Below are 18,510 nucleotides of genomic sequence, written 5' to 3'. Positions count from 1 at the left end.
GTGTGCTGCCACGGGCTGCTGAGTGCTGCCATGTGCTGCCAGGAGCTGCCAGTGGCCAGCGTGAGTGGCCGGCAGCCATCGTGAACGGCCAGCGAGAGCTGCGGTGAGCGGATGACTGAAGACCGGCAACCGACTGCCTCAGCGGGGGGGAGTGCAAGGCTCATAAGACCAGCATGGGCCAGGGAGCTGTGTCCTACACAACTAGACTGAGAACAAGGGCTTGAACCGGAGTGGGGGTGGGGGTGGGGGATATCGTCCTTGGAATGGGAGGAGAGGGAGAAGAGAAGCAGCTATTACCGTGTTTCCCCAAAAATAAGACCTAACCAGACAATCAGCTCTAATGCGTCTTTTGGAGCAAAAATTAATATAAGACCCGGTCTTATTTTAATATAAGACTGGGTATAATATAATATAATGTAATATAAGACCGGGTCTTATATTAATTTTTACTCCAAAAGACGCATTAGAGCTGATTGTCTGGCTAGGTCTTATTTTCGAGGAAATAGGGTAGGTTTGTGGGACCTGCTGACAAGACAGCTTTCAGTGTGACATATATTTTCTTTTTGAAATTTATGACAGATCAGTGAGAAAAACACTTTTCAAAAAACTATCTGGTTCAAGAGAAACCCAGATGATATATTCTTTTTTCCCCCATTTTTAAAATTCTGGTAAAAGACACATAACATAAAATTAACCATCTTACTTCTTTAAAGTGTACAGTAAAGTATTAAATAAATTCATAATGTTGTGCAACCATCACCATCATTCCTCCGTAACTCTTTTTATCTTGTAAAACTGACACTCTGTACCCATTAAACAACACTTCCCGTTCCTCCCTCCTCCCTGTCCCTGGCAACCACTGTTGTACTTTGTCTCTATGAATTTGACTTGAGTTTTCTCTTGATTAACATTTGCATGGTATATGGTTTTCCATACTTTTAACCTATTTGTGCCCATAGATTTCAAGTACCATGCTTTTTAGTCAGTGTACTTTGTAATACATTTTGAAATCAGGAAGTATGAAGCCTCAAGTTTCATTCTCCTGTCTCAAGATTGCTTTGGCTATTTGGGGTCTTTTGAATTTTGTGATTTTTTTTTTTTTAATTTATGTTGAATGATCAATAATTTTGTATTCCTACAAATATACTTGAGCTATTTTCTTTCTTTTCAAAGTATAGTTGGTATACAATGTTATATTAGTTATATTAGTTTCAGGTGTACATTATAATGATTTGACATTTTTATACCTTCTAATGTGATCACCCCACTAATTCTGGTAACCATCTGTTATCATGCAAAGTTATCGTAATATTACTGACTATATTCCTCTTCGCCTTTTTCACCTATCTCCCCCCTGGTAACCAGCCCTTTGGTCTCTGTTTCTACAAGTCTGCTTTTGTTTTGTTTAAATTTTTTTTTAGATTCCACATATAAGTGAAACCATATGGCACCTGTCCTTCTCTGACTTATTTCACTTAGCATAATACCCTCTAGGTCCATCCATGTTGTTCCAAATGACAAGATTTCATTTCTTTTCATTGATTGTAATATTCCATTATATGTATATACCACATCTTTTTTATTCATTCATCTATTGACTTTGCTTCCACACATTGGCTATTGTAAATAATGCTGCAATGAACATAGGGGTGCATATATCTTTTTGAATTAGTGTTTCGTTTTCTTCAGATAAATACCCAGAAGTGGAACTGGTAGGTCTATTTTCAGTTTTTTTGAGGAAACTCCATGCTGTTTTTCATAATGGCTGTACCACCTTGCAATCCCACCAACAATGCACAAGGGTTCCTTTTCTCCACAGACTTGCTCACACATGTTATTTGCTAACTTTTTGACAATAGTCATTTTGCCAAACAATGTAATTTCAAAGTTTTCAGTAGTGAAAAAAAAAGCGCTAGTCCTATTCTTTTAAGTAAGCCCTATAGTGGGTGTACTTCATGCTTTTTAGGGGAGTACTTCACACTTTTTACTTTTTAACCCTCGAGTCCTGCAAACAGCAGAAACTTCCGAAATACGTTCAAAAACTTTAATGCAAACAACAGGTAATTTTCAACTTGGCCATGTAACACACACACACACACACACACACACACACACACACACACACACGCAGCTGGCTGATTTCATACCACCTCTACTCTCTCTATTTTTATTTATGTATTTATTTATTTATTTTTATTAGCTTCAGGTGCACATGCTCTCTCTCTTTAAATCCTTCCTCTGTCCTCTTTCATCTCCCTTTTTTTCTATCTCCCCACTTCACTTCAGGCTGAAATCTGATGTTCTCCCCAGCCTTTTTCTTTCCTTACACTGAGGAAGATTTTGTGCATTCTCATCTCAACCCTTCTCTTTATTTAACACGCCACATTTCCATTAGTTTTAATACTCTTCCTTGGGACTCCTCTGACCTCAGGCTTCACGCTCCCCTCACCTCAGGACACAATGTCTGCAGAAATAAAGTCAGCAGTGGCAACAGATAAAGGCAGAAAAAGCCCAGCTTGCGCACCCTTCCCTGGCACTTCTCCCTCCAGCAGCTAACTGCACCACAGGCTGCCTCCTGAACTGTGCCTCGCTTCCTCCCCACACCCACTGGGTAAAATGTCTAAGGGTCTTCTGAAAAGGGACAGTCTTCCTTCAGTAACTAAATGAAAAGCCCTACCACTCGCCCCTACTTGCATGCATGCCACACTCCTCAGGTTCGGGTTCATCCATCAGTCATTTCCCTATTCACTGACAGACCTGGGCTCAGTATGAGGCCTACACAGACGGGTCTGACAGGACCCTCGTGCTCAGGCACCTCACAGTCTGCCCATGGAGGAAAAGACACTGTGCAGGTAACTACAACAGAATATGATGAATTAGGTGAGAGGTGCCTAAGGGTGCCGTGGAAACAGAAAAGAAGGGCACCTAACCTGCTTTCGAGAGTCAAGGCAGCCTTCCAGAGGATGTGGCAACTAAGCAATCCCCAGAGGTAAACAGGTAAAGGCCAAACAAGGGCATGAGGGCAAAGAAAGCCCGAGGAGAAGAGGCGGCAAGAACAAAAGCTGGAGCAAGATGGTGGGTGAAGGGTTCCTGGATCATGAGGTACGGAACACAGGGAAACAAACAAAGCTGGAGAGGCAAGCATGGGCTTTCAAGAAGAGTTCTGTGCATTATGTTGAAGAGCTTGGACTTAATCCTGAAACTCAGTTTTTCAAATACTGTAGGCAAGATAATTTGGGCTGGAGCAGACAGTTTTACCAGTTATGCATTTATTTTTGTAATTCGTTCCTATTCGTGTCAAGTGACACTGGTTTTCCATTTATAGTAACTGTATTTCAAAATACATTTTCAAAATGAGTTGATTTAAAGAAAATCAGTCAAAAACAGTACAGATTGTACATGGATATGACAAAAATTGTGACAGTGAAGCTCAAATGACTGATGTTTAGGAAATAACTGCTGTAAGGATTAGGGAGCCGCTTCAAGGTTTAACAATATGGTCGGATATGACTTTTTAGATACATAGCTCTGATAATGTTTGGAAGACAGAGTTAAAAGAGAGTCCCAGCCAGAAAGCAAGGGGATAGGATACTGTCATAGTATTCCACTGATCCAACGAACAGTTACAGAGCACTGTGCCAATCACTGTTCTAGACACAATGGGGACAACAGAGAAAAGCAGAGAAATGTATGTCAGGCTTGCACATTTCATATATATATATATATATATATATATATATATATACACATACATATATATATATATATATATATATATATATATAATTTTATGTAAATATATATATAATATAAAGCCAGGCAAAGGGAAAGAATAATGTACAATTTAAAATGTGGATACCTTTGAAGAAGCAGCGGGAAGGAATGAGTCAGGCTACTGTCTGGAGCAAGACCAATGAGAGCAGAGGGAAGAGACACCGTGGACATGGTGGAGCATCCTGGGTTCTCTGGAGGAAGGGAGAAGGAGCCAGGAAGAGAGTGGGAAGAGATAAGGTCAGAGAGCGAGCAAAGTGCGGGGATACGAAGGGCCTTGCCAGCCACGAGGAGGACGCGGATAGTATTCTAAGAGTAATGGGAAACACAAAGTGTTGACAGGGTGGAAGGACTCACTGAAAAGGCCACTGCCGCTGTCAAAATGAGAACTTATGGCTCCCTGGACTGGATGCCAGTGGAAGAGTCAGTAAGAAACGGTTAGACTTGGGACCTCGTCTGAAGGTAGGGCTGACTGGATTTACAGATCAACTGAATGTGAAGTGTGACAGCAAGAGAGGAATCACGCAGCATCTTATGTTTCTGTTGTTTGTTGTGGCCTAAGCCCCTGGATGAACTGTAGCATCATTCAATTAAATGGGGAAGACTGAGGGGCCAGGAAGGTGGAAGGATGAGAATAAAGAACTCAGGATAGGAGTTCTTTAATCCGGGAGTCATTAGCATCAGAAAGTATTTAATGCCTTGGGACCAGATGAGACTTCAGAAGGCGAGAGAAAAGGTCCCAGGATGGAGCCCAGAGGCACTTCACCATCTCAGATGGGGCGGGGGTGGCGAGTAGAAAGAAGACAAAGAACAGAGAACTAGGGGGAAAATCAGAATCATTGCTGGGAATGATTCAGCAGAGAGGCAAACACCAATGATGTAGGAAGAGAGAAGAAGAAACTGCCAGAGCCAAGTCCTGAAGCAGAGAGAACAGATGGGCTGCAGTGCACCGAAGCTGGGGGTAGAACAACTTCAGAACAGGGACAATTCCGTGTCAGGGAGGAAACCAGGGAGGAAGCAGACACAGGCAGCAGGGAGAGGCAGTGGAAGGAACATTCAAGTTCTCTTCTGACTACTTGTTTCCTCAGTGAAATCCCGAGCAAACAGTTAAGGGTGAGGAATAGGGGTGGGATGCTGGTAGTTTGAGAAGAGGCGCAGAAGTGAAATGCAATAGGATTACCAGCGTGTGCTCAAGGCTCTGTAGTGAGTTGTGGACAAAATTTACAGTGAGAACTCAGGGCAAGGTTGTATGCTTTTTCCAGCTTCATTCAGCTGCTCAAATTCAGGTACCAGGCAGGCAGAGAGTTTAATTTAACCAATTAAATTTTGCCAATAATGGAGGTGGAGGACTGCAAAGGATTATTCCACAGTACGTACTAGAAAAATTAATTACCTGTACTAGCAAAAAACTGAGTGCTCACCTCATGCTGTACATCCAAGTAAGTTCTAGATTAATTAGAGTAAAATCAGCAAATAAAAATTAAGCTAGAATAAAACCTTAGAAATTACAAGTTAACATTTATTTCTTAGGATTGAGAGACAACTTTTTAGACATTGAAGCAATGGAGGATATCATTAAAAATATTCATTTGAATACATACATAATTAAACTTCTGCATATAATTTAAAAAGCAAACAAAATTAAAAGGCAAATAACCAGTTGAGAAAAATGTCTGCAATAAGTATAACAATGTTTTGATACCCTTAATATGTAACAACCTCATTCATATCAGCTAGTATACTAAAACACCTCCACCTGAAAGTGGCCAAAAGCATGAATAAAACAGTTCACAACAAAATGCAAATAAATCAAATTTCTCCTCACCACTATACCTTAAACAATAATCAAATATTTTTATAATACTGGTAAAGACAAAAAAAATCTAAAGTGAGGGTACGGTTAATAGATACAGTCACATACACTGCTAATGAAAGTGTAAACTGGCATATCCTTTCTAAAAAGCTAGTGGTCAGTACGCACTTAGAACCTTAAAAATGTAATAACCTTAGACCCTAAAAAAGAAGTGATCCTAAGAAAACATGCATGCATAGAGATGCTTATTACAGCTTAAAATTAGTATAGTAACTAATTAGTTACTTAAAATTAGTAACTTAAAATTAGTATCAAGTTGCCAACTACCTATGTGTCCAACAATGGAAAAACAGTATTTTTCAAAAATTCATTAATGGCATGAGGCAATACTCATGTGAAAAAAAGAGGCAACAAAATTGTTTATTAGCTATTTCAACTGTGGAGGACGTCTCTAATATGTGTGTCTGTGTACTCACTCCAAAATTGTTTAGATTATTTCTGACTTGTGATTCTATTTTTTTCTTGGCAGCTTTTGTATTTTCCTCATTGCCTATAATGGAAATACATTGTGGTTATAGTCATTTTAAAAAATTAGGGACACTTACATGTTAAAATGACCTGGGCATTGTGGTTCAACGTGAGCTAACTGGGGAAAAACAAGTGATTAAAAAGCACTTTCTGGAGGACTGCAGTGAGCCAAACACGATTTTATAAGGGATATTGGAAACCAAGATGTGTGCAGCCTTGGGTGACCAGGAGAAGAAAGCATCTCCCTCCAGATATTATGAAAAACAAGGTAGGGGAAACTAAGGCTCTGAAATTTAGGAAGGTTAACGGAGAGTAAGGACTGTTCAACAGACTCAAGGTAAACATCCTTTAGAACTGTGCAAAAAGGGATTCTACATAGGATAGCTGGTGGATTATATGATTAAAAGGTTTTTCTAAGATATGATTCTAGAAGTAGAAAAAGGGGACATTAAAATTCTTTTAAAACTGTCAAAATCAGTACCTGAAATAGAAAAGACTCTGTATTTTAGGAATAGGCAAATATGTCACGTCACATTCAGGCACAGTGTGGGGAAGGCACCTGGAGGCCTTAACAGTCTTCCTTTCGGGCCTGTTTTGAGCCTCAGCTCACATCCCACATTCAGAGGAATCTCTCCTGGGCTCTGTAACATCAATCAGCTTTCATTTTCTTTTCACACTGGTGTTTGGTTGGTAAATTAGTGAGGTATACTTTAAAATAGTGAGGTATAACTGAAAGCAGCTATACAGCAAGACCAGTAAACAGTTAAAATGGAACTAAAGATGAAATCTCACTCAGCCACTCAGCCACTAATGCTTGTGAATTCCAATTTATCTGGTATAGGAAGAGAATGAGAGAAAGGGGCTAGATGTAAATGCAATACATAAAGAACACAAACTATAAGAACAGAAAATTTGTCTGAATCTTATTTGTTTACTTTTTAGTCCTTCACAGGAATCGAGTCGAAGTGAGAAAAACACAGGTTTTGAGGGCAGATATTGGTGGGTTTAAATCCCTGCTCAAATGCTCCCTGGCTGGTGGTCTTGTTTAACCTCTCTGGCTCTGTTTTCTTATCTCACAAGGTTACTGTGATACTGAGATACTGTGGTACTAACTATAATACACAAGGCACATAGCTAGCATAATGCAGATGATTAATAACTTGTAGTTTCTTTCTTTTCTCTAATTCACTATAATTTTCATAAAAATAACATTCTTTAATAAGAATTATACTCATATACCTATAGTTTGTACCATGTTACTAAATGGGGGAAAAAAATCCTGATGGCAACTTCACATCTTTAAATATTATTTATTTTTGATTCCATCATTGAAATTACTGTGACAATTCTTATTACAAATATTTTTACTTTCAATTAAAAATAAACTAGAACTGATGAGTTATCCTCACACACAGTAAGTTTCTAACTACTGTTTCCCCAAAAGTAAGACCTAGCCAGACAATCAGCTCTAATGTGTCTTTTGGAGCAAAAATTAATATAAGACCCAGTCTTATTTTACTATAATATACGACCAGGTCTAATATAATATAATATAATATAATATAATATAATATAATATAATATAATATAATATAATATAATATAATATAATACTGGGTCATATATTAATTTTTGCTCCAAGAGATACATTAGAGCTAATGGTCTGGCTAGGTCTTATTTTTGGGGAAACACGGTATTCAATTCCATCTTAACTACAACTACCATACTTCTTTCCTAAGTTTTCAAAACTGTAATTAGATACTTGACAGTGAATAGCATACCAGTAAATACCCTATACTAACCTCTGTTGTCTTATACAAATACTCTAAATAGTCCTCAAAAAAACAGAAAAGTGAATTAAACACCGCAGTACTGTTCCAATGTTTCTTTAGTTATTTCCCTTATCTTAGGATAAACAATGTTTTATTTCTCAACTGTAGTCAGATTATCCATATATATATATATATATATATATATATATATATATATATATATATATGTTTATTTGTGATATATAGGCCCTCCTCTTCAAGGAAAGCCAGATGAATATTTAAGTAGAAAAGACAGTTTAGAGCTCAGCTGGCCATGTGACTTCTTTCTTGCCCTGGAAGTCTATACAAATCATTAGGCAACGACTGTCTTCAGAGAAGGTGCAAACTCCTTCACTGGCCTGAAACAGATTTTAATCAGCAGAGCTACAATATCCCATAGGTCATTTTGCAGCACACACCTCCAAAAAAAAAAAACTGAGACAAAACCATGAAGGTTCCATATAATTCAACAGATAAAAATCTGTTTGAGCCTGACAGGTAAAATTTTCATAGAATGCTCCTTTTTGCGGAGCCAGATTTAGTTCTCTGAAAGGTATAATTTTTGCTGTCAAGTTTATACCATGTTCCAGCAAAGAGGTAATGAAACAGAACAGCTGTATTTATTCATGATAGCAAACATATATGATACAAAACAAAAAATTGTCCTGCTACATTTCTAAATTACTCCACTGCTATAATTATTGATTATATAAGTGTATATAATCATTGTAAAAAATCATAGAAAGGTAACATTTAAGCATCATGACACTAATCCTTAGTGCTCTCCTTTTGTGTTAATGCCTCAGCAAGCTGTTAGAATTCCAACTCCCCTTCAATATAAAACATCGTCTTAGCGAGTTCTAGGCCCTGCCATAGTATGGCATCTTATCACAGGGCATTAGAATAAAGAATCAACAGGGTCTTAAAAATAAACTGTCTTAGAACCAAAATTAACACACAGGATATAAATATTTCTGTACAACAGGACATAGACAACAACTTAATTTAAACACTGTTATATAATATACACAAGCTTTTTAAAAAGGAATATACATGAAAAAAAGAACAGATTCTTAAAAAATTCTTGCCAGTTATTCAACTGCATACCAACAAATCAAGATTTTTAGAGAGTAAATTCCTAAGTGAATAGGTTAAAAACTTTAAATTTAATACCAGGTTATAGTTATCTTCAAACCTTTATTATTAGAACCACTGTGTTAAGATAGTATGACTGAGAGAAAAGATGTATTATACATCCCTAATACTTAAAAAATAAACACTAAAGTTCCCACTTCCTCTATTCTTACCAGCTTACTCCTCAACACTTAATAAATAATAAACAAGAATGTGGTGATACCTCAAGTTAGAATTTCATTCTACTAATGCTCCAATGCTATAATGAATTCCTGAGCTATCATTTTGCTTCAGTTAATGCCAATCTAAGTCCAAAGAGCGTGACGTGTTTTGCTCTGCTAAACACAAGATGAGAACGTGAGAGAAGGACAGAAAGAAGAAACTTTCCCTTTAATTCAAGTTTGATGCACACATACCTTATTCTAATTTGAAATCTGAAAAACAGAATAATCAGAATAATCGCTTCTTTCATTTCTTTTCCTTTGAAAACAAATGGGCTTCTACCTTGACAGGGCATGATATAAAACATGTCAAAACATGTGCCACCTTGAAGGTATAATACGGAGTTTTAAAAAATGCAATAATTATTTGAAATTATTCCTTGGTTATCTCCATGAATAGAATAATAAAGTACTCAACAAAAAAAGCTACCAATTAATTTTTAAGGTACAATTTTTTGCAGTAAATTTTATAAGTTCAATATTCTTGTATAGGTATGTATAAAAATGCCACATACAGACGTCACTACAATCATGGCCGTGAGCCAACAGGTGATAGGGTGCATTGAAGTTCTGTGTAATCAGAAAAATAATATGTTTTTTAATCTGCATGGAGTATTATGACATTTTCAAAATCCACTTGGAAAATCAGCCATTTTAGATGAACCCATATAGAATTTTAACTTTACAGTTATTAAATATGGCTCACATATTTAACTGTATTAACCACTTCTCGGAAAACAAACACACCAGCAGCAAGGGATGCTGAATTAATTCTATGGAGCTGCAGCATGAGAACTGTCCTCATTCGACTAGCCGGCATTACTTTCCTGGTATTTCACATTTATCTTGTAATATAAATGCTGCCTCATAAAATAACTGTCTGGTGAATTTCATCCAATGGATGATAAGATACATTATAAAAGCAAAAATCCTAGATTTCCATGCAACATTTTTTACTTATTTGTTTTGGGTATTAACACAGCTAATTATTACTTCTTGGTATTATAATATATAGGAATGAATAATGCCCTCATTAAAATGTACTGCTTGCAGGTTCAAATCAGTTGAAATTTAATTTCTGCTTTTTAATAATATATCATCTGCAAACCATGAAAATACTGCAATGTACCCAAGCACGGAGGTACAAATTTTAAAGAAAAGCAGTGAAGAAAAAACAAAGTTCCACCTACAGGCATTCCTCTGACTATTTTCGGTGAGTCCTGGAGATGACATGGATATGAGAACTGAACAAGTAAACAGCTCAGTGCTGGTCCAGTGGAACCTCCAGTTATCAGGCGGCTCCCCTGATGTGCATCTTCTGGGATGGTAGAACAAAGGAAGTGAGGCTGAGGCCAGCAGCAGGTTTTCCCAGATAAACTGTACTAAGCCTGGTAGTTTTCTGCTGATGGCTTAAATAGACAAATATCAGAATCTACTGCCTCTATAAAAGCCAAATGCAAGCTCTCAGGGCTCGGTGTGCGAAGATGTATGCACAGATCTGGGGCCATACCAAATGCTGCTCAAGGTGGGGGAGGGCTAAAAATATACTAAATCCATCTGAATTTGTCAGCTAGGCACAAAGATGTATCAATAACATACCAAAAGAGACAAGAAGATCTTGCTATCTGAAAGTAATAAAATAAAGATTAAGAATTCAGATCATTAAAAAAACACACAAGGTATTTATAAATTTCCCCCACTTCATTATTAACATAGCTTTAGCCTAAAGCTTTCTTCAAATTTAGCAACACTAACCAGTGGCTTGGAATGTGCTATTTATTTATAATAAGTATCTTAAATCATCACAGTTCCAACAGTTACAAACACTTGTAACAGTCCTTTCCTGTTTCAAAACAAGATGTCCTACATCCCACTCCCTCTGGTCCGTTCTGAATCAGTTCTGAATCACAGCTCCGTCAATCAGCCACTCTCACTCATCTTCAGCTTCCCCCTCTCTAGCCTCTTTTCCCTTTTCATACAAAGGCACACAAGTTTCCCACAAATTAAAAACGCATTCCTCTTGGCAACGTAACCCGTCTCCTCTAACCCCTCTTCTTTATTTCCCCAAGACTCAGCTTTTGAAAGCATCGTCTCTACTTCCTCTTTCATTCAAATATTTACCAAGTACCAATGTGTCAAGCACCCAGGGTCACAGTGGCAAATAAAAGAGACTATTCCACTCATTCCTGAATCCTCCTTCCTACAGGTTCCATCCTGCCCCCACATCCACACACCATGCTGCTAAAACTGTTGCCAGGAACATCACCATTTAGCTTTTAATTGCCAAATTGAATGACCCTTCTCAGACTCTATTTCACTGTGCCCGCTCCACAACAATACGCCATGCTTCTTCGGCATTTCCTTGAAATGTTCTCGGCTTAGTGACACCGCACTACCTCTGTGGTGATTTTTCTAGCCTCCATTGTAAGCAACTAGTTCTCTCCTTCTGCCTGTCCAGTGAATGCTAGTGGATTTCTATCCATTATCATCTGTTTTTATTCTGCCTGCTCTTCGTGGACAACTTCATCCAAACCCACGGCTTCCAGTCCCACCTACATGCTGACTTCTCCCAAATCTAGCTCAGATCTTTCCCCTGAGGTCCAACAGCCCACTGGAGATTTTCACCCAGAAGGCCTCACAGACACTTTAAATTAAATATGCTCAAGACTGATAGGTCAGCCAGTAAAGAAATGCACACGGTCACGCAAGTTAAGAAAGGTTATTAAGAGAAAGTCTATGGGGCTGAGCAAACACGGCTACAGCCCGGGCTGCACGCCTAAAGGAGACTTTAGCCCTGAGGGAGGGGGTGAAGAGGGTTTTATAGGGGCTGTGCTGACAAAGTAGTATTGCTTGAACAGAAAATGTTGATTGCCTGTGAGCCAGTAGCTGTTTTGTGGCGTTTTCTGTTATGGCAAGTTTGGCTCTGTCTGCTGGTGCAGGCCAACAGACATTTTGTTGTTTTCTTGCAGAAGACTGTGCATCATTTGTTCCCGGTCTCAATTTCATCCTACTTCACCCCACACACCATATGCCTTAGCCCTAACGAATTATTTGTAGGTCCCTTATTGAACAAGAAGTTAAAATTTAACTGGTATTCTTAAAAAAAAAAAAAGAAAAGAAAAGAAAGAAAGAAACCATCGCTGCACCTGTGCAATTGTTCTCACCTCGTCCTGGAATGTCCTTACTACCCTCATCATTCAGATCCCGCTCAAGCCACTGCCTTTCTCAAAGCAGTTGATTCCTCCCCCCTTAGTGTGCTTATTGCTATTTAATATTTTATTAAAGTTATACATTTGCCCTTCTGTCCTATAAGCTTTGCCATAGTGCATTAGATCCTTGAAGACAGACGAGTTGTATCATCCAAGCTGAGTCTCCATCACTTAAATATCGCCAAATGGTGGCTGAATAGTTTTGTCTCACAGGTTAAGCGAACTCTTGAACGGAATCAACAGACTCTACCCAGCTTACCATCTATCATCATATTTAGATTTGTACAATGCTAAGGGCTGCCTCGGCAGCAGTATGCTAATCCAAACCTAAGAGGCATCCAACAAGTGAGACTCCCAATGGTCTCAGAATGCTTCCATCCAGACGACCTCTTCAATTTTATGACTTCTATTTTTACTTCCATTTAGTCATCATCATCGATGGGAACTGCTCCACCTATAAGAGCTCAAACCGAAATTCCTTCTTGACCACAAGATCCATCTCAACACTTAAGTGTTCCTCACCTTTCTGGTACACAACATCCCCAGTACCTCACATCTTGCTTATTTTACTGGGTCTAGTCAGACCTCTCCTTTGCAGCGCCTTTGCACGGCCAATCATTTTAATCATGCTCTCATCAGCCTCCAAGACTACCATGCTCTGCTGATCCATCAAATATGCTCTTCCCATCTTTAAGTCTGTGTTAACCAAAGCATATTTGTCTTGGTTTTCATTTCTACTTCTGAGCCTAGCCCTGTAAATTCAGACTATCTTTCCTTACATGGATTCTCAAAAAATGATTTCCTTCCTCCATGTCAACTTTTTCCCATATTACCAGCCATCCTTTCCTTGACGTGAAAGGTATAATTAAGAATTAGAAAAGATTTGGGGAAAAAAATAATAACAATCCTGAATGATTCTGTACACAAATTGTTTCACATCTTAAATTCCTGCTCTGCTTTTAAAACTAGACTGGGAATTTTGTCCACTGCAGTAGGGATGGCATATGCAAGGGTTTTCAAGTCAGGGGAGCTATATTCAAAGAATTCATGACTAAAAGCATGGTTATAGTTTTCAGTTTTCCAAAGCAGTCAACTTAGTTTTCTTCCAGTTCTCCTTAACACTGAAGTTTCATCATTTTATCTGATACTTAATTAAACTACATATCACAATAGTAAGTATAAATGAATTCGGGAGCAAACACAATTCACTCTGGGTAAGCATTCGATGCGACTGGTGGAAACAAAAATATTTAGCTGAGCAGATGAGTAGCCTATGAGCCCCCAAGCATTCAGCATGTTGTCTGTCAGTATTTTCATAGAGAAAGAGAATGACAGTTAAATTTGGTAAGGAACTTAAGTGAAGATTAAAGAGAAAGTCTGCACATTAAAACCATTTTAAGTCAGGAATCTTATGCAGGTAAGAACAATATCCAATCCTACATCTCTTTGCCTCTATATTTTTCAGTGGCAGATTATTTCTAGGCTTATAAGTCTAACAATGAAGTTCACGAACTTGTTGCAACGATGTTGCTAACAACCTTTTTTGATATCAGAGGGATTATTCATTATGAATTTGTACCAACAGGACAAACTGTTCAATACGTTTACTATTTGCAAGTGCTGAAAAGGCTGTGTGAAAAAGTTAAACAACCTGAACTTTTCGCCAACAATTCATGGCTCTTGCATCACGACAGTGCACCAGCTCACATGGCACTGTCTGTGAGGAAGTTTTCAGCCAGTAAACAACTGTATTGGAACACCCTCTTACTTACAAATAACTTATTTCTTTACCCGAAGATACAGGAAATATTGAAAGGTAGACATTTTGATAACATTCAGGACATCAAGAGTAATGATGACAGCTCTGATGGCCATTCCAGAAAAAGAGTTCCACAATTGCTTTGAAGGGTGGATTAGCGTCAGTGCATAGCTTCCCAAGGGGAGTACTTCGAAGGTGACCGTAGTGATATTCAGCAATGAGGTATGTAGCACTTCTTCTAGGAAGAGTTCACAAACATAATTGCCAGACCTTGTATACTTAAAAATCTTAAGAGTGATTTTAAGATTTATATATGGAATGACAATCTATTTTAAAAATGAAAGTGGGAAAATGATGACTCATCCCTAAATAACAGACATGTCTATTCATGGCCAATTTCTCATGTCTTTAGAGGCTGTGGAACACTTATAGGCAGACCTCACAGATACTGCAGGTGTGGTTCCAGACCATCGCAATAAAGCAAACATCGCAATAAAGCCAGTCACATGATTTCTTCGTTTCCCACTGCATATAAAAGTTATGTTCACTACCCTGTAGTCTATTAAGTATGCAATAGCATTATGTCTAAGAAAACATGCATATATCTTATTTAAAAATACTTTATTGCTAAAAAATGCTACCCATCATCTGAGCCTTCAGCAAGTTGTCATCTTTTGGCTGGTGGGGGGGTCTTGCCTTGATATTGACCGCTGCTGACTGATCACAGATCACTATAACAAATATAATACTAATGAGAAAGCTTGAAATATTGAGAGAATTACAAAAATGTGATACAGAAACATGAAGTGAGCAAATGCTATTGGAAAAAAATGGAGCCAACAGACTTGTTCGACACAGGATTCCCACAAACCTTCAATTTGTAAAAAACGCAGTATCTGCAAAGCACAATGAAACAAGGTATGCCTGTAGTAACTCTACACATGTTTGTTATCATGAATTCCTTCCCCACTGAAAATAAAAATTAGGATTTCTAAGATCCTACCCTCCCTCTTCTACTGTCTATTACTCAAGTTGACTATCACTAAAAAGCTTAACGGAATGCCATTGAGGAGCACAGAAAACCTTCCTGCTTCCAGTATTCAACAAACCAACAATCAATAACTAATTTCAATAATAATGTAAAGATTTGCTGTACGGGGAAGAAGTGAAATATGAACTCATTACCCTGAATGGGATAGAGAAGGAAGAATCCACGATTTGGTGGATGACACTGATCTATATTACCAACTTTGAGGGTTACTAAGTTTGTGTTTTTGTCCCCAAAAGTTAGGTTTTCACCAACTTAGTAAAAAGCTTCCAAATACAATTACAAATCGAGTAGAACAAATGAAGGAAGTAATATCTTTTGTTTTCCCTGCAACCTATTATAAAGGAAAAATAAAGGCAACGATGCTCAAAAAACAAGAAATTGTTAAGTTGTTTGAATAATTTTTTTTCTCCACTAATATCTTGGAAGAGCAGTTACATTTCTTTTTTTATTACTATACGCTACTCATGCTTTTGAAATATTAGCAAAACACTCAGGAGGAAAGAATTTTTAACGAATATTGATACTAAAAAAAACTTGGTATGATACAACAATCAATTTTCGTTGTTCCAACTTGAGAACTTTAATTGGCCCGTGGGTGGGTTGGATGTACTGTTTAATGTTGTACATAATTAGGGATGTGTGTATAAACAAGACATATTGGCATAAATTGAATTATTCTACCGGGTAATACGCAGCACTCCCTAACCTTTTACCAACTGCGTGGGCTCTCCTTTTCCTCTGAATATCGTCATACTAAGAAAAAAGAACACCTCAGTTACTGATATGCAAGTTGACACTTTGCATAATCAGTGTCCCTGCCTGTCTTTTAATATTAACTTCATTTTTTTCTTCTCCTAATGTTATATAAGAAGATGCTAGTTGAGAAAAAGAAAGAGAGGGGAAACAACATTTCATGAGAATTTCAGACCTGATTTTAAACCACTGATGAAGTAAGAGTCATGGCTCACAAATTGATAAAGTATAACAATAGTCATGATAGTACATTGTATCATACGATCACGATCACGTTAAGTCCCTCAACAAACTGGCCGTAAACTTAATCATTTACTATCACTACAGTCAGTTTAATAGAAATCTAGCCAAAACAAGTCTGCTCAATTACAGTCATGGTAGGAATAAGCCTTTATATCTTTTATCTTGACGGTTAGTCATTTTTTGTAAAATACCCAAACAGATCACACACAGAAATAATCCAACTGTAAATGATATACTGGAAAATTGTAATCATTCAGTAAATCTAAAGGTCAATACTAGTTTATATGTGAACTATAACAAGCAGTAATTCAAAGTTTTTCTGGTTTGAAATGAATCTCTCTGAGAACAGTAATTTCACTACTTAATTGCCAATGAGTAATTGAAAAATAGCGAAGTGGAAGGGTTTTGAGCTGCTTGGAAAGTCTAGCTGTCTCTATTTTTCACTAGGGTTTCTCCATGACCAGTAAGGAGAAACATGAACAAGAATTCTTCACTGCTCCATCTTCAGAAGTTCCCTAACATTAAAAAGCAATGCTGGGTGCTTTTAGCATCTCAAAATAAAGTTCATCAGAGCTTCTAATTTTATAAATGGGAAAACTAAGCCTGAAAAATGTAAGAGACTTACCCAAAGTTTCAAGACAATGGTAGAGCAGGACCCAGCACTGAACATCTTTAGCAGGTTCAGGTGACTGTGGGGTCACCGGCAGGGGCACAGCTCTATCTTCAAGCCACGCCCCCTGCACCTGGCCCAGACTTTGCACAGCAGAAAACAGAATCTTCTTAAACTATGATTGGCAACAACCTCAAAGTTGGCACTGTGCCATCCTAACATATTACTTATAATGGTCATTAGGAGAAACGCTCACTTGGTACATGTGTTACAGCTAAAAGAGCATATCAAAACCACTTATGATTAAATAAAACTTACAAAACAGTATTAAGCAAACTTTTTTTTTGATGTAAACGGATTTAAAGAAAAAGGAATGAGTTCTTTCATCATCATCAAGAGAGAACATCTGACATCAATTAACTCTCATCTACTTTAAAGTGAAAAATTAAACACAAAATTACCTTTGAAGGTTTCAAGTTCCTTCCTGTAGAAGAAAAGAAAATGTAATTTTAAAATAATCTATTACCAATGAAAAAGTGCTCTCAGATTATAAAAAAATGTATGTATTTTAAATGCCCAGGGTGATATCTCTGGATGCTTATGTATCAATGCTTTACCGAAATTACCAATATAATTAGCCTAAAGTTACTATTTTCAGTTTTCCCGCTATTACCCTATTAATGGCTCAAAAATTTAAACTACCAAAATTTAAACTATTAAAACACTGAAGGCCTAATAAGAAAATACAGAGCATTTTAATGCCAGCTATGAACCATCTTGGATATATATAAGAATCAGTTTATAATAGCACTTAATTTTCTTAGTGCACTTAAAATTGATAAATTTTAAACAACAGAGTTTTAAGATCTTTAATACAAAATTACTCCGAATAGCAGCAGTTATTTCCCCTTTTCAATGAAAGGGGAAAATACATAGCAAAAGACTGAGCTCCATAGTTCATCCTGACACAAAAGGTCCAAGCCTCCAGGAAATCCTCTGGTTGCTAATTTTGTCAGTGTCAATTAAGGATGCTGAAATACAAAGCTTCCTGGGGAAATGTAAAGTGCGAGCAAACAGATGAACAATCATAAAACAAAACATTTGTGACAAAGAAGTCAAAGCAACTTGTTTTCAGGTTCTCCTTCATAATTCGCTAACTATAGTTTTTTTTATTGTTAGTACTAATAAAAAGTAATTTTGAGGAAGTAAGTTTACTTTGTAAAGTCTTGTTATCCCATTCAAAATATGAGCCATTTATCTTTTATTTGCACTGTGGGTTTTACCAACATTCTAAAGATATTTTGAATTCTCAAATCAGTATCCCACACTACTAATTACAATATCCCTCATGTTCCAAAATAGTTGACTACAATTTAACAGCTGCCAGGGAGGACTGGTAAGCTGCCTGCTGAAAGGCCAAACGGATAATCTTTAACAGTAGAGTGAAGCTTCTTAAATCAGATGGTCATCTCACTCCTCTTTTTCTACAAATACCACTCTTCAAAATAATAGAATAGAATAGAGCTCACTATGAAAAAAGAATGTTCATTTTCAATACCATCTTTTTTTTTTTTTTAATGCAATTGTTTCCCTTTAGCCAATAGTCC

The 18,510-nt window shown here is 37.3% G+C and overlaps 1 protein-coding gene across 5 annotated transcripts in view; it reads right to left on the bottom strand.

The window, feature by feature from the left end:
• DTNBP1 (dystrobrevin binding protein 1) overlaps window positions 1–18,510 on the bottom strand; it is a 129,782-nt gene that overhangs the window by 53,461 nt on the left and 57,811 nt on the right. For 4 of the 5 annotated variants that reach the window (XM_019742973.3, XM_019742975.3, XM_074335198.2 and 1 more), the window contains exon 7: window positions 17,365–17,387. The exons of the other annotated variant lie outside the window; for it this stretch is intronic. In XM_019742973.3, coding sequence (XP_019598532.3) covers window positions 17,365–17,387 — 23 coding nt within the window. The remainder of the gene's footprint in view (window positions 1–17,364; window positions 17,388–18,510) is intronic. 5 annotated transcript variants of the gene reach the window in all.

This window comes from Rhinolophus sinicus, chromosome 14 (genome assembly GCF_057876585.1).
Source record: "Rhinolophus sinicus isolate RSI-liver-muscle chromosome 14, RSI-T2T, whole genome shotgun sequence".
NCBI lineage: Eukaryota > Metazoa > Chordata > Mammalia > Chiroptera > Rhinolophidae > Rhinolophus > Rhinolophus sinicus.
Note: the sequence above shows the minus strand (reverse complement) of the source record. Positions and strands in the feature narration are given on the sequence as shown.